Source organism: Phytophthora infestans, genomic scaffold, assembly GCF_000142945.1.
Source record: "Phytophthora infestans T30-4 supercont1.7 genomic scaffold, whole genome shotgun sequence".
Classification (NCBI taxonomy): Eukaryota; Oomycota; class Peronosporomycetes; order Peronosporales; family Peronosporaceae; genus Phytophthora; species Phytophthora infestans.
Window position 1 is genome coordinate 4,360,583 of NW_003303752.1, and position 16,752 is coordinate 4,377,334.

The following is a 16,752-nucleotide window of genomic DNA, read 5'->3' on the forward strand; positions in this document are numbered from 1 at the left end:
CTTGTTGTTCGGAACGCTTCGTCGCTCCATCTCCATCTCCTCGTTCTCGCGTCGCGGCCAAGCGCTCCGTTGCTTTTTCCGCGTTTTCCTCTCTTCCCGCGGGCTCACTCAAAGAGCTGTTCGTTTCCCGGTCTTGTTGGAAGCCGGTCCGTTCCGTTGGACCGCTCCCTCTTCCCGTTCCAAGTTTGGAGCCTACCCATTCCGTTGGGATGCTCTCATCATTTTACAAAGCATGGAGCCCACCCGTTCCGTTGGGATGCTCACTTCGTTCTTGCCCAGTATGGAGCCCACCCGTTCCGTTGGGTCACTCGCTTCGTTCTTGCCCAGTATGGAACCCACACGTTCCGTTGGGATGTTCTCGTTCTTGCCCAGTATGGAGCCCACCCGTTCCGTTGGGATGTCTCGTTCTTGCCCAGTATGGAGCCCACCCGTTCCGTTGGGATGCTCTCGCTCTTGCTCAGTAGGGAGCTCACCCGTTCCGTTGGGATGCTCACTTCGAGTATGGAGCCCACCCGATCCCTTGGGCTGCTCGCTTCATTTGTTTCCCGTTCTACAGTTTCAGTCCTCACACTTGAGACTGGCACGCCTCGAGTACTTTTCACTTCCGTCACACTTCCCTCGAGAGTCTTCTCGGATCCACTAGTAGTTAGTCTAGGTGGAACTTCACCCCTCGGCGTGCCCCCTTTAGGCAAGAGGAAGGAGCGACACTTCCCCCCCTCCTGCCCCCTTAAGTGTTGAGGCGTTCCGGATGACGCGGAGGCGTTCCCAGCTGTCGCGTTCTGCGTCAGGCTACGCAGTCGGTCCAGCCTAGGGCATTTGGTCACCGAGTGGCGCTTCTCACCGCAGAGAAAGCACTCCATACGACGGCGTTCTCCGCTCCGATAGGATCCTTGGGGTCTTGGCCAGTTACACTCCATAGAAAAGTGACCCAGCGCGTTGCACCTGTAGCATCGCCATTGTCCTCGCGGGCAGGTTTCGCGACCACATCCCATTCATCCACAGCGACCACATACAGCTTCTCCTTCCGTTGTACGCGTGTCTGGGCCGAGTCTGATCCTCAGTGGACCTAAGCTCGACGGAACGTTCCCAGGTGTCGAAGCGTTCTGAGGCGACGAGGCGTTCCCAGCCGGAGTCGGAATGCCTTGAACAGGGGGAGCCGGAGGCACTACCGCACTGATGTATCCCTGCTGCACTCCAGCGCCCTGTAGCTGTATCTGCATGGACTGGTTCATCAGATGTAGCTGCTGTAACATCTGCGACTGCGTTGAGTTCGCGTCACTAGAGCGTTCCATCGGCCAACTCACCGCGACTCCGCTTGGCGTTCTTGAGGCGGTTCCAGAGTTGGGCAGGCGACTGGCAGACGAATCGGTTATGGAACGTCACTCAGAGGGTCTCGAAAGTGTCGAATCTCGAGTTATACTACCACTCCTGACCCACCTTACCTCTGAGGCATTGCTCGAACGCCGTCAATCGCATCAGGCTGTCCATCCCATAGGTGCACCTTTCAAAGGAACGCCAGAAATCTGCCGCTCTCTCGTCCGTAGCCGTCTCCGAGTAGAATGGAACGATCACCTTCACGGCGTTCCTCAGCTCATTTGGGATACCCACGTAAGGAACGGCTTGGCGAGGGTAATCTGAGCGTTCAGGAACGCCCCCACGTCGATACTCAGCACCCCGAGATCCGGCGCTCCCTTCAAGGCCTTGGTTTCTCAGATAGGACGGTGATGCTCCTACTGCCGCCAGAGGCATCCCTAACGTGGACAGATTCGGGTACTCCTGAGCTGGTGTTACGGGAGCTGCGGGCCAAGCGGGTAGCGTTCCATTCTGGCCCCACCCGGCATTAGGCTGGGTCATCGATTCGTACTGAGAATAGAGCGCTCCCGTCCTAGGCGCTCCGCCCATCATCCCAGTCCTGTAAGGACTAATATCCTTCGAAGGTACGCCTCGGTACGCGGGAACTGGTCCCAACGGCATCCCCACCGACATCGAAGTCTTCGCCGATGTCGAGGCTCGAGGGATCGGAGGTATCTGGTACTCGATTAGATGCGCGCTCCAAGGTCGTTCCAACCCCGTATGCACCAGTCTAGCCGACCCAGGCGTGTAGCGTGCATCTGATCCCGGCGTTCGTGAGCGTGGCGCTCCAGCACTAGACTCACGAGACAACGTCAGTTTTCGGAGTACTCGCTCTACCGACTCTACCGCCAGCGCTTGCAAACTCGAGTCGTTGGAAGGCGTTCCAGACCTGACGGACACTGCTATCGAGCGAGACGGGGTCGACACAGATTTGGCAGGTGTCGACGCAGACCTTGCAGGTGTGGTCATGGACCTTACCGAGGCAGTCGTTGATCAGGCCGGCGTCGCCACTGACCAGGCAGGCGCTCACGTGCGAGAAAAAAGAACGGTTGGATGTCATTGTGGAGCAGTTAGCTCGGAGACCAGGACAGAGTGAAAAACATAGAGCAATCATGTCGGGAGCACCCTGAGACGTGGCGTTCTCCTTCGACCCGTCACGCCCCTCGCTGACACCCCTCAGGGATGCTGGAAGCACCAGGGAGGCAGCCACCCCGACGAACACGAGCACGATAGCAAGGTTCGCAGGGGAAGGACGATCCCGGGAACGGCTACGTACCATTCAGGACGACCTGAAGGCCGATTGGCTACGCCACCTCGGTCGATGAGTACGCCTGCGAGATCGATGTCCACGCCTGCCCGATCAGGAGGACTCGGGCTCCGACAGAACCTCTTTCATTATCCCCAGCAACTTGGCTCTCTCAGTGTCGTCCCGTTCTTCCGACTCGGCAGACCGAGGCGTTCCAATGACTGCGGGAGCGTCTCCAGTCCCTCACACGCGGGCCACTTCCTGTTCGCCCCCGCCAGCGGTACTAGGCGCGCGCTTGTCTTCCTCGTAGATCACGGCTTGGAAAAGCGACTCGGGAGAAGCGGAGACGACCACCCCCCACCTTCCTCCCTCGTCTCACCGCCGTGTCCCTCACCGGACCAACCGTGGGCGCTCCTGGCGTTCCCACTTCCTTTTTCCTCCCGTTTCGGCGTTCCGTTGCCAAAGGGGCGACCCACTCCGCGTTTACGCTTCTACGATTCTTCGGCGTGAAGATACCCTGCTTCTCCACCAAATTGTCGCGGTAATCCTTCTAAGGTCGGGGTCGTGTATCTAGCAGGCCGACGTAGGAACTTAGGTTTATCACGTAAATGTAAAATTGTTGTTGTATTCTTGAGCACTTCTCTTGTAAGAAGGAAAATCACGACTGAGCTTCTACCTAAAGCTCCCAACTGAGCACTAGGCTCCTTACCTTTCTGTATTTTGCTTCCACGTAGAGGTCCAACGCAAATTTCCACCCTTGTCGACGGCCAGGCGTTCCACTCTAGGCTTGGAACGCCGCCGATTGGGCCGGAGGGCACAGTTGCTTGGACGTGGCCTGCGACTTCTGCAGCAAGCAGATCTTCCGAGCGCAGTCCGAGAGAATGACGAGTCCTCCTTCTAGCTGTGTACCGTGACAGAGCGACAGCGAGATCCGAGGTGGGTGGGTGGGCCAATGGAAATATTAATACGCAAGCCGAGCAGAGCCCCGCAAGTGGGGCTCTCTATGCCGAGCAGCAGTATGGTCGCTCGGCGGGTAGGTTTCACTCATTAAATTGTGCCTTCAGATTTCAGATTCGAAAATCCGAATGGAAACTAAAAAATAGGTGAAAAAATATTATTGCTAAGTTTATTCGCGCTTTGCTCGGCGGAGAATATCTTTATTTAAGTAGCCGCTCTGTATTAGCGATTGACCGTCTTATTTGAAAACGTCTCATGCTACTGTTCTTTAAATACTACCAAGGACCGGATTATTTCACTAATTGTTTCTTAGTAGCTCCAACCATTATTATTTCCTTTTTTAAAATAAATTTACTTAAGTAAGGACAAACCACCATCTGAGTAGCCATTTTAGACATTTTCTGCACCGCAGTTCCCCATACCGGTACATGTTGAATGCAGACTGTCAACTAAGCAATGCTTTCAAGGTATATTTAATATACCTTGATGGGATTTAGCTTTTAATTTAGCTACAAATGAACCAGCGCAGGAATTAACTTGGAGTAAACCTCATTTTGTCCTGAACTTTAAAGGAAGACGATTGTCCAGCCTGGGCTAAGGAATGCGCGGCTCGCTATGGAGCTCGACGCAGGATACATGTATGATGCATACGAATATTGTGCTTTGCAGATGGAATGTGTGTGTGTGTGTTGTTGTTAACGGTAAATGCCGAAGTGAGTAGATTAAAGTCAATTAAATCTGTCCTCTAAACTTCAGTGCTCCTGGCCATCCACCAGATTAACCGGTTTGGGACCGGTCCAGTTTGGAACGTCACGCCGGTTAGCCGAACCGTGCAGAGTCGGTGCATATCAGCACTCTCACTCACCGCTACAGCACGTCGTTCCTCTTCTTGATTCCACTTGCTTCGCGAAGGAGCGCTAGCGACTTCGTTCCCAGTGCTTTCGTAAGCATATCAGCTAACTGCTGCTTCGTGTCGATGTAGGCCACCTTGATTGTGGAGCGCTCCACATTCTCTCGAATAAAGTAAGGACGGATATCCACGTGCTTGGTCCTCGCGTGATATCCAGCGTTGCTTGCAAGTGCAATAGCACCTTGATTGTCTTCCCAGACCTGCGTCGCTCCCACTTGCTCGTGACCCATGTCCTTCAGCATGGCACGTGTCCATAGTACAAAGGCTTAGTGCCATGTACTCTGCTTCCGCTGAGCTAAGTGCAACCGTCCTCTGGTACTTGGACTTAAACACCACCGGAGCGTTCCCAATCATGACCATGACGCCAGACACTGAACGTCTGTCGTCAATTTTGCTTCCCCAGTCTGCGTCCGTAAACGCTTCTGCCTTGACAGCTTGCGTTCCAAATCCACTCGTTCCACTTTTGTAAACGATACCATGATGGCGAGTGGACTTCAAATACTGCAGAACATGAATCGCTGCCTTCCAGTGTTGCGTTCCAGGATCCTCTAGGAAGCGTGACAACTGCGTGACAACGTAAGCAATGTCCGGCCGAGTACAGGTTGTGATGCACATGAGGCACCCGATTAAGGAACGATACGGTCGTGACCGTATTTCGGCACGTTCCTTTTCCGTAGTCGGCGACATCATCTTGGACAATTTCAGGTTTGCTGCACAAGGGTTCTCCACCATCTTGGCGTTCCGTTGATTGAATCGTTCCACAATGTCGTCAATGTACCGAGTTTGCTTGATCATCAACGTTCCACATTCTCTATCGTGATCAATCTCCATTCCCAAAATGAATTTGGCCTCGCCAAGCTCCTTCATCTTGAATGCGCTCTTCAGGGCGTTCTTGACCTCGCGAATTACGTCGCGCGTCTTGGCCGCAATGATCATGTCGTCCACATATAGACATACGTACACAAATGCGTTTTTGGAACGCTTGACGTAGACACACTGGTCGGCTCCGGAACATTTAAAACCGCTCTGCAGGAACACGCGATGAATAGTCTTGTTCCATGCACTTGCCGCTTGTTTCAGCCGTAGATGGCCTTTAGCAGCTTGCACTTCATGCCTTCAGCATTCTCGAGACCAAATGGAACGTCCATGTAGACCAAATCCACCAAACCACTGTTTAGGAACGCTGTGTCGGCATCCAGTTGCTCCATAATGTAGCCGCACGTAACGCAAACAGCGAGTACAACTCGAATCGAGTTCATATTCGCAACTGGGGAGTACGTCTCAAAGAAGTCTATTTCAAACTTCTGCTTGAACCCCTGCGCTACTAGGCGTGCCTTGTAACGGATAACCCGGCCGTTCTCGTCACGCTTCTTCGTGAACACCCAGCGACATCCAATGGAACGAGTTGTCGTTCCACGTGGGACGAGCGTCCATGTTCCGTTCCGGGAATGCGAATTCAGCTCTGACTGCATAGCACGACGCCACTCTCCTGCTTCGCTACTGGCAATAGCTTCTGCGTACGTGCTAGGCGTATCTAAAACGCCACCGATGCTGGCCGCGTACGCCAACACTGCCTCTGCGAGCAAACCATCTTCGTCGATTCTGGCACGCTTAGGAGATGACGGTCCATCACTTCCACGTTCCACATCTTCATCGTCACCATTCCCAAGTAGAAGTAACGGCTCACGAGGGCGCGTAGATCGTTCCGTTTCAGGACGGAAGATCATCTGGTCCTCATGGAACGATGAAGGCTGCGAATGGAGCGTTGCCAAATCCAACCCATTTAACCTGGGTTCCTCCGGCGCGGGTAGCTGCTGTATTTTTGCGCTACGTTCCGGTTCAAGGTCGTCCATCTCAATGTCTTGAGCAGGCTCCTCTGCTTCTTCCATCGGTTCATCCTGAGCAGGCTGACGTTCCACTCCCGATATTAAAACGATCGTATCATCGTTCCTCGTCACATGGATGACCGTTCCTGAAGCTGGCGACTGCGTGTCATAGATTCCGCCCACCTCACGCTCGTCCAGCTTGACCGACCGTGTCACCTTGACCTTCGACGCATCCATGTCGTACACACGATATCCTTTCACGTTCTCAGCGTACCCGAGGAACGTGCACTTGAAGCTCTTGGGTTCCAGCTTCGTTCTCATCACGTCGTCCACATGAGCGTACCCTTGTGACCCAAAAACACGTAGGTGTTCCATCCGTGGCTTCACCTAGAACGACAGCTCGTACGGCGTGACATCAGAGTTTGATGTGTTCGTGGAACGGTTGATGAGATACACTGCAGTACGAACCGCTTCCGCCCACCACTGCGTCGACATAGACTTGTAGTGCAGCATGCTTCATGCCTTCTCCATGATGGTACGGCTCATGCGTTCCGCCACTCCATTCTGCTGAGGGCTGTATGGAACGCTACGCTGATGCACGATACCGTTCCGTTTGCATAGTTCCAAAACTGTCTTGTTTACGAACTCCGTTCCATTATCGGAACGAAGACATTTTAGACGTTCCCCCCACTGTGTTTCGTACAATGCCTTGAACTCCTTCAGTTTGCTGCCCACCTCGCTCTTGCTTTTAATGAAGTACGCAACGACAATCCTTAAGTAGTCGTCTACGAACGTCAGAACATATTTGGCACCACCCTTTGAGATCGTTCTCATTGGGCCCATTACGTCCGTGTGTACTAGTTCCAACACACGCGTCGTTCTCGTTAGCGATCGTGACGGGAACGTCGTCACGGTCTGCTTTCCCTTCACACATCCACCGCACAAAGTCTCGTTTCCATTTGTCACATGTGGGATACCAATTGTGGAACGTTGAGTCTTCGTCAGCGCGTCCTTGTTGGGGTGACCCATGCGAGCGTGCCAAAGCTCCCACTCGCTGTCAGGACCGGCGTATTGCACGAAACGGGCCTCCTCCTGCTGACAGTCCAGCAGGAACGCCTTACCGACCTTCTTCCCTGACGCTATCGCAGCGTTCCGTCCCCAAATTACACAGCTGGAACGCTGGAACTCCACGCTCATACCTCGTTCCGCGAGCTTCCCGACCGACAATAACCGTCTATCGAGCCCCGGAATGTGGAGCACGTCCACCATTCGGATGCGTTTACCGTCCAAACCAGTCAACTTGACCGCTCCAGTTCCTGCGACGCGCAGCTTCTTTCCATCTGCAATCGTCACGTTGATGCCACTGTCTAGTGCCTCGTACCCAAATAGGTCGTTCCGGTGAGGGGTCATGTGCGACGTCGCACCACTATCAATCAGCCACCCGGCCGAGCGTTCCCCACCAACTGTAAACACTGCATCGTCTTGACTGCTCTTCTTCGCAGCAGGACAGTCCCGCTTCATGTGACCCACTTGGTCACAGTTGAAACACTTGCCCTTGAAACCAACGTTCCGTTTCGGACCGTTCCATTTTCGATCGTTCCGTTTTTGACCGTTTCCTCGGCCGTTCCGGAACTTGCCTGCGTTCCCATTTACTTGGAACGCCTTTTCCGTGGTTCCTTCTTCTCGAGTCGCTCGTACTCTTTCAACAGCTTTTCCTTGGCCTCAATGAGCGTCACACCCTTGGCGTTCTCCACGATAGACGAAATGAGCTCGTACTCAACGGGGAGGCTGCTCAGCAGCACCACCAGCTGGCGTACCTCGTCCATGGGCTCTCCCAGCGTCTGCAACCCGACGATCAGCTCATCAAACGCATCCAGATGCTTGGCCATAGTCGATCCACTCTCCATCTTGAACTCGTGGAGGCGACGCGTCATCGTCACGCGGTTGTGGAGCGTGGTGCGGTTATAAAACTCTCGCAGCGTTCCCCAAGCTTCTATGGAACGAGTGGCCAACCGAATCTTGGTCTGATGCTGGAGTTCCACTACCTGAGCGATGATGCCGAGCGCCTTGGCATCATTGACGAGCCACGCCTCGGTGATCTCGTTCTCCTGCTTGACGGCTTGAATATGCGCAAGCAGGCCCTTCCTGGCTAGCGTCATGCGCATATTGTACTCCCAGTGGAAGTAGTTCCCACTCCCGAGGAGGAATTCGGCGCGCTTGGTCGTCGTCATGTTTTGGAACGTTCCGGTAGAGTTGAGCGTTTGCGGCTGTTAACCTGTTGTTGTTGTTGTTAACGGTAAATGCCGAAGTGAGTAGATTAAAGTCAATTAAATCTGTCCTCTAAACTTCAGTGCTCCTGGCCATCCACCAGATTAACCGGTTTTGGACCGGTCCAGTTTGGAACGTCACGCCGGTTAGCCGAACCGTGCGGAGTCGGTGCATATCAACAAATGTCCATCCGTTTTATAGATGGAGCATGGTCGGAGCAAAAACCACGAATAAAAATGGGATGGAGAGGCAGACATCGAATTGTTTTATCTGTGATCAAATTACCATTTCAAAACGGCAAAAAGGGTCGATTTACAGGATATCGATGTGGATTTGGTGGTTGATCGATCCCGGGCAGTCGATTTTACTATCATTTATTAGCCAGTCGAGCTAGATCGATTTGTACTTTTTATAGACCTCGATTAAATAAAACGACTTTTTTATTATAAATCGAAAGTGAAAAGGAAAAAATCATTGAAATGCACAATACGACCAGACAGCATAACTTCCGCGGCAATATCTACTGAAGGAGATACGTAACTTCCGGTGCACTTTGTCCTTATAGACGCTATAATAGTCAAGTCGCTCACCAAATTTCAGTATATTGGCTTAGTAGCCGATCTCTTTTTTGAAGGGCAGTACCCACTGGCACCTCCGGACTCCAACTTGGAATATTTGAATTGATAGGATTTGAAAAAGGTTACAGATATGTGACGTCACTAGGAGACTTCGAAATAATCCCTAGTCGACCGTAACAGGAACATCAAATAAATCCGCTTCCCTTAGCACCTCTGTTCGATCAGGTCTCGGACTTGAGAGGTCTATTCATGAGCAGTTCTTGGAGCTGTTCTCGTTTAACGTGGCCCTTGATCATGGCGTTGACTGTTCGGAAGATAGGCAGGTCGAGGCCACATTGCTCGGCGAAGTAGACTGCAACTTCAGCCGTAGGGACACCCTCGACTGTAGTTTCACGTAGCAGATCCTCCGACTTCTCGCCCTGAATGAGGCGAAGACCGAACGTCCTGTTACGCGAGAGACCACCGAAGGCTGTAAGCATGAGATCTCCGATGCCCGAGAGACCCGAAATGGTCATCGGTTGGCCGCCCATGGCCAGACAGAGTTTCTGCAGCTCCAGGGAACTGCGTGTGACGTAGGCAGCCAGCGTGTTAATTTTGTAGCCGGCACCTTCGACCATACCGGCGCCGATGGCTAGTGGGTTTTTTAGTGCGCCACCGAGCTGCACGCCCACAATGTCTTGTGAGCTGTAAATGCGGAAGTCGACGGTGGACAGAAGGCGTTGCACGTAAACAGCGTGATAGAGAAGTTTAGCGGCCACGACAACAGCCGACGGCGCGTTGTTCATAAGCTCGAGCGCGAAGGATGGACCCGATAGGAAGACCAGAGGCTGGTCACGCTGTAGTGCCTCAAGAATGGGCTCGGCCAGCAGCTGCTTCGTCTTTAGGTAGAGTCCCTTGCATGTGATGACCAGCACGGCGTCCGTTGGGACGTCGTCACGGTACTGGGCCAGGAAGTCGGGAGTGAGCTGAGCCGGAAGACACACGATAACAATCTTGGCGTCGCTGGTGGCTTCAGCCACAGACGTGGTGGCGCGAATATTGGGCAGAAGGTTGAATTGCGGGAACACGCGAGGGCTGCGGTGCGTCTCGTTGATGGTCTGCACTACGTTCGCATCGCGCGCATAGAGGAACACGTCGTGCTTACGCCGAGCCACCAAAGTTGCCATGGCGATGCCGAACGCGCCTGCAGCCAGCACGGTCACCTTGACCTTCTCCACTTCGGCCGACGGCATACCAGCCATAGTCGCTCCGTTGTTGAGACCCTCCATGTTTTTGATGTGCTGCTGGTAGTGGACCATGAATTCTGGTAATATTACTACAAACTTCGCAGAAAATACACTTACCACTTCAACATGCACAATATGCTGATCTGTCGGTTTAAAATACTTGAATCGTTTTACTTCATTTTTGTATTTTGCAATGTGACACGCGTCTTCTTCCGCTTAAGTACGCCAGTAATTCTCTCCCCATCTGCTTCCCTCCAGGAAATATGGGGAAGATTACCATGGTGGTGGAGATAGACGACGGTGAGCAAGTGTAGAAGGCGAAGGAAGTCATCGCAGACAAGCTGAAGTACACGGGGCGACCTGACAAACTGCAGCTCTTCCTGGCGAAGGCGGGGGGCAACGCATGGCTATCGAGCCTCACTGAAGATGTGAAGAAGCTGAAGAAGGGCGAGAAGACTGCTCTCGTCACATTTCTAACGCAAGAAGAAAAGAAGCTGCAGGGAGAAGATCCGATTTCTGAGTGTCCGGAAGGCATGGATCCCCCGAAAGTGAAATAGATTCACGTGCTGGTGATGGTTCCGGGTTTAGTTGCGAGCACTGTCACGATCGTCATTGAAGAAGCCGCTGGAAGTAAACCCATGAAAGAGCTGGACTACTATCAAAAGTGCGGGGCTAGCATTCGCAAAGAGTGCAGTAATTATTGCTGTGAGGTGCTGGACAAAATCGACGATATCTATGACATGAATGATCTCCCGCTTCCGTTTATTTGTGTTGAAGGGTCGTCTGGCATGGGAAAATCGCAGCTCGCTTTCACGCTGCAAGGCTCACGACCGTGGTTTTACTGGCATGCCACCAGGATAACTGACGCGTCACAGGTCATGTACAGGAATTTCAAGTCGATATCGGAGGCATTTCGCGAGGTTGTGGAAATGGATGACCCAGTAGCCAAGCCGATGGAGGACATTTTGAACTGCCAATCAGGGATTTATGGACCTGTGGACGTGTGGTTTTATTTCCTGCTTGTTGAAGTACTCCAAGCATCCGAGCGCACAAATGATACACTTAGAGCAGAAAATCGAATTCCGCGTAGAAATGCGCACCGCGCAAGATGTCTATAACGAGGTAAAAAAGATGAAGGAGGAGAATGGAAAGCAGTTACCCTTTTTCATATTAGATGAAATGACACCCCAACGCAGTGGTGACGTAGGGTTCGTCACGGGGGGATTGTTCTCCATGTGTCGATCGCTTCTAAGAGTAGGAGCCATTTAAATGTAAATACACTTAAATGTCAACTTTAGGAAACTTATCAGGAAGTAACGTAAACACGTAAGTGCCGGGCAAAAGGCCGCGACAGGACTGCGGTGTCTGGCGAGGCTGCTCTTCTCTGCTGCTCTCTGATGAGCGGCAGGCGTCAAAACGCAAAGTGTGGAGCAGCCTCCGCCAGAACACCGCTGTACCGCAAAAGTAGATTAGTATACAAATAGCAAATAAGTCAATACTAAACTCTAGATAAATGCACTCTCGTTTGAGTACACCATCTTGGCAGCACACAGCCAACGATGTCCTTGTGCATACAGTCCTTGGTATAGTCCTTCGCCATTGCACGCATGTGTACTCAGTGTAGCCGGTTGTAGTGCAGCCGCAAGCTGCACTGCCAGGCGCATGAGTGTCCTTAAGATGTGTCGTTGCAGACACTGGCAGTGGACGGTGGCTCGTAGATGGGGGCACCGGACACTGGCAGACTGCAATGCACTGGCGCTCGACACGCAGGTAAGTTTTATAGCTCCCACTCCCACTTGATCTCGGCGACGCACTTGGAAGTCGACGCGATCACACACGCGCATCCTAGTTGCCGCCATAGTCCTAGTAGTAGCGTAGTCGCAGCTCAAAGACAATAGCAGTCCACTCTGTAACAGTACTCCCACTTGATTGCCCTCGTCTTCATCAATGTCGCTCAGGTACAGCCTCCGCATCAACAGCAGTAGTCAACGCAGTAGCAGTAGTCGTAGTTGTAGCCATGTCCTCGGATACGTTGTCGTCGCTCGACACAATAGGTAAGACTTTCATAGCCTTGCGAAAGTGTGTGAACTTCACCACTGCAAGTGCCTTTGTCATTATATCGGCCACCATAGCATCAGTTCCAATGTGCTGGGTTGTAAGTTGCTTCAACTCCACGTGGCGTCTGATCATGTGGTACTTGTTATCGATATGTTTCGATTTCGAATGTTTGCCAGGCTTCGCAGTTAAGGCAATGGCTCCTTGATTGTCTCCCAGTAGTTGAGGTACTGGATGCTTCCAGCTCAACTCCTTGCATAGGCCAGCAAGCCACAACAAGTCCTCGGTCGCCTCTGTCATTGCTACGTACTCAGCTTCACAGGTACTGAGCGCGTTGATCTCTTGCTTACGAGATGCGTAGGAGATGACGTTGTCGTCCAGCATAGTGATGTAGCCACGGACACTCCGTCGATCCACAGGGTCATTCGCATAATCAGCATCAGAGTAGCCACTAACTTGCACATCAGTCTGTAGCTTCACATTCATCACTAGTCCGTAGTCACATGTAGCCTTCAGGTAACGCAGCACCCTCTTGGCTTGTGCGAAATGCGTATGAGCATAGCTCGCAAGATACTTGCCCAGGTGTCGGGTAGCATGAGCTATGTCAGGTCTCGATGCACTAACGAGGTATTGGAGAGCACCCACCAGTTCTCTGTAGGGAAGATACTCCTTCGAAGCAGGCACGTCTGTCTTCGAGGGCGTCGTAGCTTCTGGTGTAGCGCAGCCATTACAGTTCTCCATATGAAAACGCTTCAACACCTCCAGTACGTACTGCTTCTGGCAGTACACTATTTGCCGGCGCGGCCGGTCAATCAGGATCTCGACGCCTAAGAGATATTTGACTGTGCCCATCGTCGTGAGCTCGAATGTCTCTTGCAGTGAGGCAGCGATTGTGGCACACAGGTCACGTGAGCCCATCAGCAGTAGATCGTCCACGTAAACAGTCAATAGCAACTTGACTTCACCATCCTTCCTCAATGCATATAGGCCGTAGTCAGAGTCCGTCCTAGTAAACCCCATCGCAACAGGCTTCGCATGAAGCGTGCGATTCCAAACGTTCGGTGCTTGCTTTAGTCCGTACAGGCTCTTCAACAATCTGCAAATGGATCCAGGTCCATCCATCAGAAGCCAGGAGGCTGCTCCATGAAGATAGTCCCGTCCAAGTCTCCATACAGAAAAGCCGTCTTCACGTCGAATGGCAACACCTCCCAACCTCTTTGTACAGCGTAGTAGATAGCCGCACGCATGGTTTCGAACCGGATCACAGGTGCATAGGTCTCAGAGTAGTTAATCCCAAGTTGTTGTTTGAATCCATGGATCACTAGTCGCGCTTTGAATCGTTTGATTCGTCCACGCTCATCTCGCTTCACAGCAAAGACCCACCTACACGTTATCACCTTCACTTTCTTGGCATCTTTGCGGGGTACAAGTTTCCAGGTCTTGTGACCCTTCAACGATTGAAGTTCCACCAACATTGCAGCTCTCCACTGCTGCCAGTACTTGCTTGCACGTGCTTGTTTGTACGTCGTCGGAATCTGCACATCCGTAGTCATAGCCTGCACTAGGCCTACCACGTAATCCGACAATCGAACGTTCGCCTTCTGCTTCCTTCTTAGTCGCTTTAGGCAGGGCTCTCTTGATGGAGGTTGAATCTCGAAGCCACTTGTCTCCTTCTCCACCATTGCAGGTTTCTTCTTTATTCTGCGTCTCTTGCGCTTCCTCACTTCCAGACCTTCCTCGGTTTCTTCAGCAGGATCCTGCAACACGGCTGGTGCTGCAACACCAGCAGTCTCCGCACTGTCCTTGCTCACAGGTGCGTCAACGATTGACAAACTCCCACTTGAACTTAACTCAGTTTCTGCAGGCTCGTCAGCAAGTGGTACCGCCTCAAGTGGCTTCTCCGCACTAGAGATGCCGTCACTCCAACCTGGAAGGTACGTCTCCATGTTGGTCTTGATGCGCGCCACAGGTACAGTCTCGCGTAGCGTATGATCACCATCAAAGAATGCGTTCTCTAATAGATGATTCATGTAGATGCCATCGGTTGCGAACTCTTCATGGAACTTCACATTCCCACTACGAGTTGTCACCACTTGAGCTGTCACCAGGTCAATGAACTTGTAGCCCAGGGTCGATTCGCTATAACCCAGTAATAAACACAGTCTTGCCCTTGCTTCCAGCTTTTCTTTTGCTTGTCTTGACTCAGGGGGAATACGCACGTGTGCCAGACAGCCCCAAGTACGCAAATCATCCAGCATGGGGCTCCGATTCGTACAGTTTCTGGTGCGGGGACATCAATCCTAAAGGCTTGGTGGGCAACCAGTTCAACGTCGTCACCACATGCAGGAAGGCTTCTCCCCACAAGGAGTTGGGCATGTGTGTAGCCATCAGCATCGCTCTGATTCTTGGTAGAACCACGCCATTAGCACGCTCCAAATGCCGTTCTCTTGAGGAGAATAGGCGTTCGTAAACTGCTGCTCAATCCCTTGGTCGACGCAGTAGTCACTTAGTTCCTTGCTTGCAAATTCACCTCCTTGGTCAGAGTGTAGTCGTCGCACCTTTATCTCAGGAAAGCGAGTTCGCAGCCTGTTCAGCAGGACCTTGATGTGGAACGTTGCTTCACTCTTCTTCTTGAGTAGGAACGGCCACTTGTATCTTGTAGACTCATCTATGATAAAGAGAAACATTGTAGCTCCATCCACAGACTGTTCGTTCACAGAGCAAATGTCCATCATGAGAGTCTCCAGAGGTTCAGACTTCCGCGATGGAATCCGTTTATAAGACATTCGTTTTGCCTTACTGGCAGCACAAGCAACGCACTCGTAGGAAGTCAGATCTTTTGCATTCATCTTAACTCCAACATCGAGTTTGTTTGCCAACACTTTCACCGTCTCCATGCTTATATGACCAAATCGTTGGTGAAGCAGCTCCATGGCTTTCTTGCTGTCCATGTCCTCTTTTAGAGCCGCCATCACCATTACTCCAGGCACTCTTTCTGCACGTAGTCGGTAGATACTGTCACGCATCATGAACTCGAGTGATGTGCTTGGCTTGGAGATCCAAGCAGTCTGTTGGTCCTCTGAGCATGTCAACTTGAAGTTGCCCTTCGTTTGTAGGTAGCCCAAACTAATGATGTTCACCTTCGCGTTCGGTGTGTACACCACGTCGTCCAGGAGACGGTCCTCGAGCTGGCCAGTTGCCTGGTTAACAACACGCAATAGCACAGACCCACAAACAGAAGTGTGTTCAGTTGTGCCATTCGCAAAGTCAAGTCGACTAGCTTGGTCTTCCCTTATGGTAGTAAACAATGACAGGTCACCACAGACATTTGCCTGGGATCCTGAATCAAGTATCCACTCCACAAACTCAGACTGAGCTGATTGCATACCTTGGTTCTGGTTCACAGCGTTGACTTGACGAGAGTTGGGTGGTCTGTTTTCACGACGGTCTTCAAATCGACGCGGAGACATGTTCCGCCCTTGGAAATTGTCACGTCGAGGTGAAGGTCCTCGTCCTCTCGAAGGATTGTCACGCCACTGCTGCTGCAGAGACGACGGTCCATAGCGACTCAGTCGATCATCGCGTTGGGGTGGCGGCTCATAGCGACTCGGTCTCTCGTTACGCCACTGCTGCTGACGCGGTGGAGATCGATAACGCCCTGGATTCCCTCTTGGTTCACATCCTCGCATAGACGGAGAACGGCCTCTTCCACTTGGTGGAGTTCGTTCTCGATTGAAGAATCGGGGTGGTGAACGACTTCGTCCTCGTCCTTGAATAGGAGGGTCAAAGTGTCCAACATCTTGACTCCAGAGTCCTCTCTCGTACGCACTCTCCAAGTTAGGTCTGTAATCATTGCGCATCCCTGGTTCTTGGCGTCTGTTAAACCCGACATCAGGACCTCGACAGCTATCCCCCGGCACAGCCGAACCCCCTTGTGGTTCAGCTTGATTGCGCCATGGCTCAAGTGTAGGCCCTTTCGAGTTACTCGACAGTCCTTGCCCCAAGTAGTAGATGACTGATTCCCACGTAGGCACCAATCCAGCTGTAGACGGATTACCCTCCCACTGAGTCTGCGCAGTACTCGATACAGTAGGTTGCATGTTTTGCAGTACAGTAGCTTGTACACCCTGTTGAACAGCAGGTTGTCCAGTAGGTTGCACTTCAGGTTGTACCGCAGATTGTATGGCAGTTTGCACAGCTACAGCTGGTGCTTGCAGTGTAGGCAGTGAGGTTGATTGTCGTTGTTGTAGTCCTTGTCCTCCAACTTGTATGTGTTGAACAGGAACTCCAACTTGCAGCTGCAGTCGCTGCGTTGCTTGCGCAACCGACGATT

General features: G+C 52.2%; 1 protein-coding gene and 1 pseudogene across 1 annotated transcript; one reads left to right on the top strand and one right to left on the bottom strand.

Moving 5' to 3' along the window:
- Positions 1 to 9,220: 9,220 nt before the first annotated feature.
- PITG_05696 (NAD-dependent glycerol-3-phosphate dehydrogenase) lies at positions 9,221 to 10,436 on the bottom strand (the record flags this gene model as incomplete). Its single annotated transcript, XM_002999268.1, has 1 exon — positions 9,221 to 10,436. The coding sequence occupies one exon, from the start codon at positions 10,434 to 10,436 to the stop codon at positions 9,360 to 9,362; it is 1,077 nt and encodes a 358-aa protein (XP_002999314.1).
- A 184-nt stretch (positions 10,437 to 10,620) lies between these two features.
- On the top strand, positions 10,621 to 11,482 carry PITG_05697 (annotated as a pseudogene; the record flags this gene model as incomplete).
- Positions 11,483 to 16,752: the final 5,270 nt, after the last annotated feature.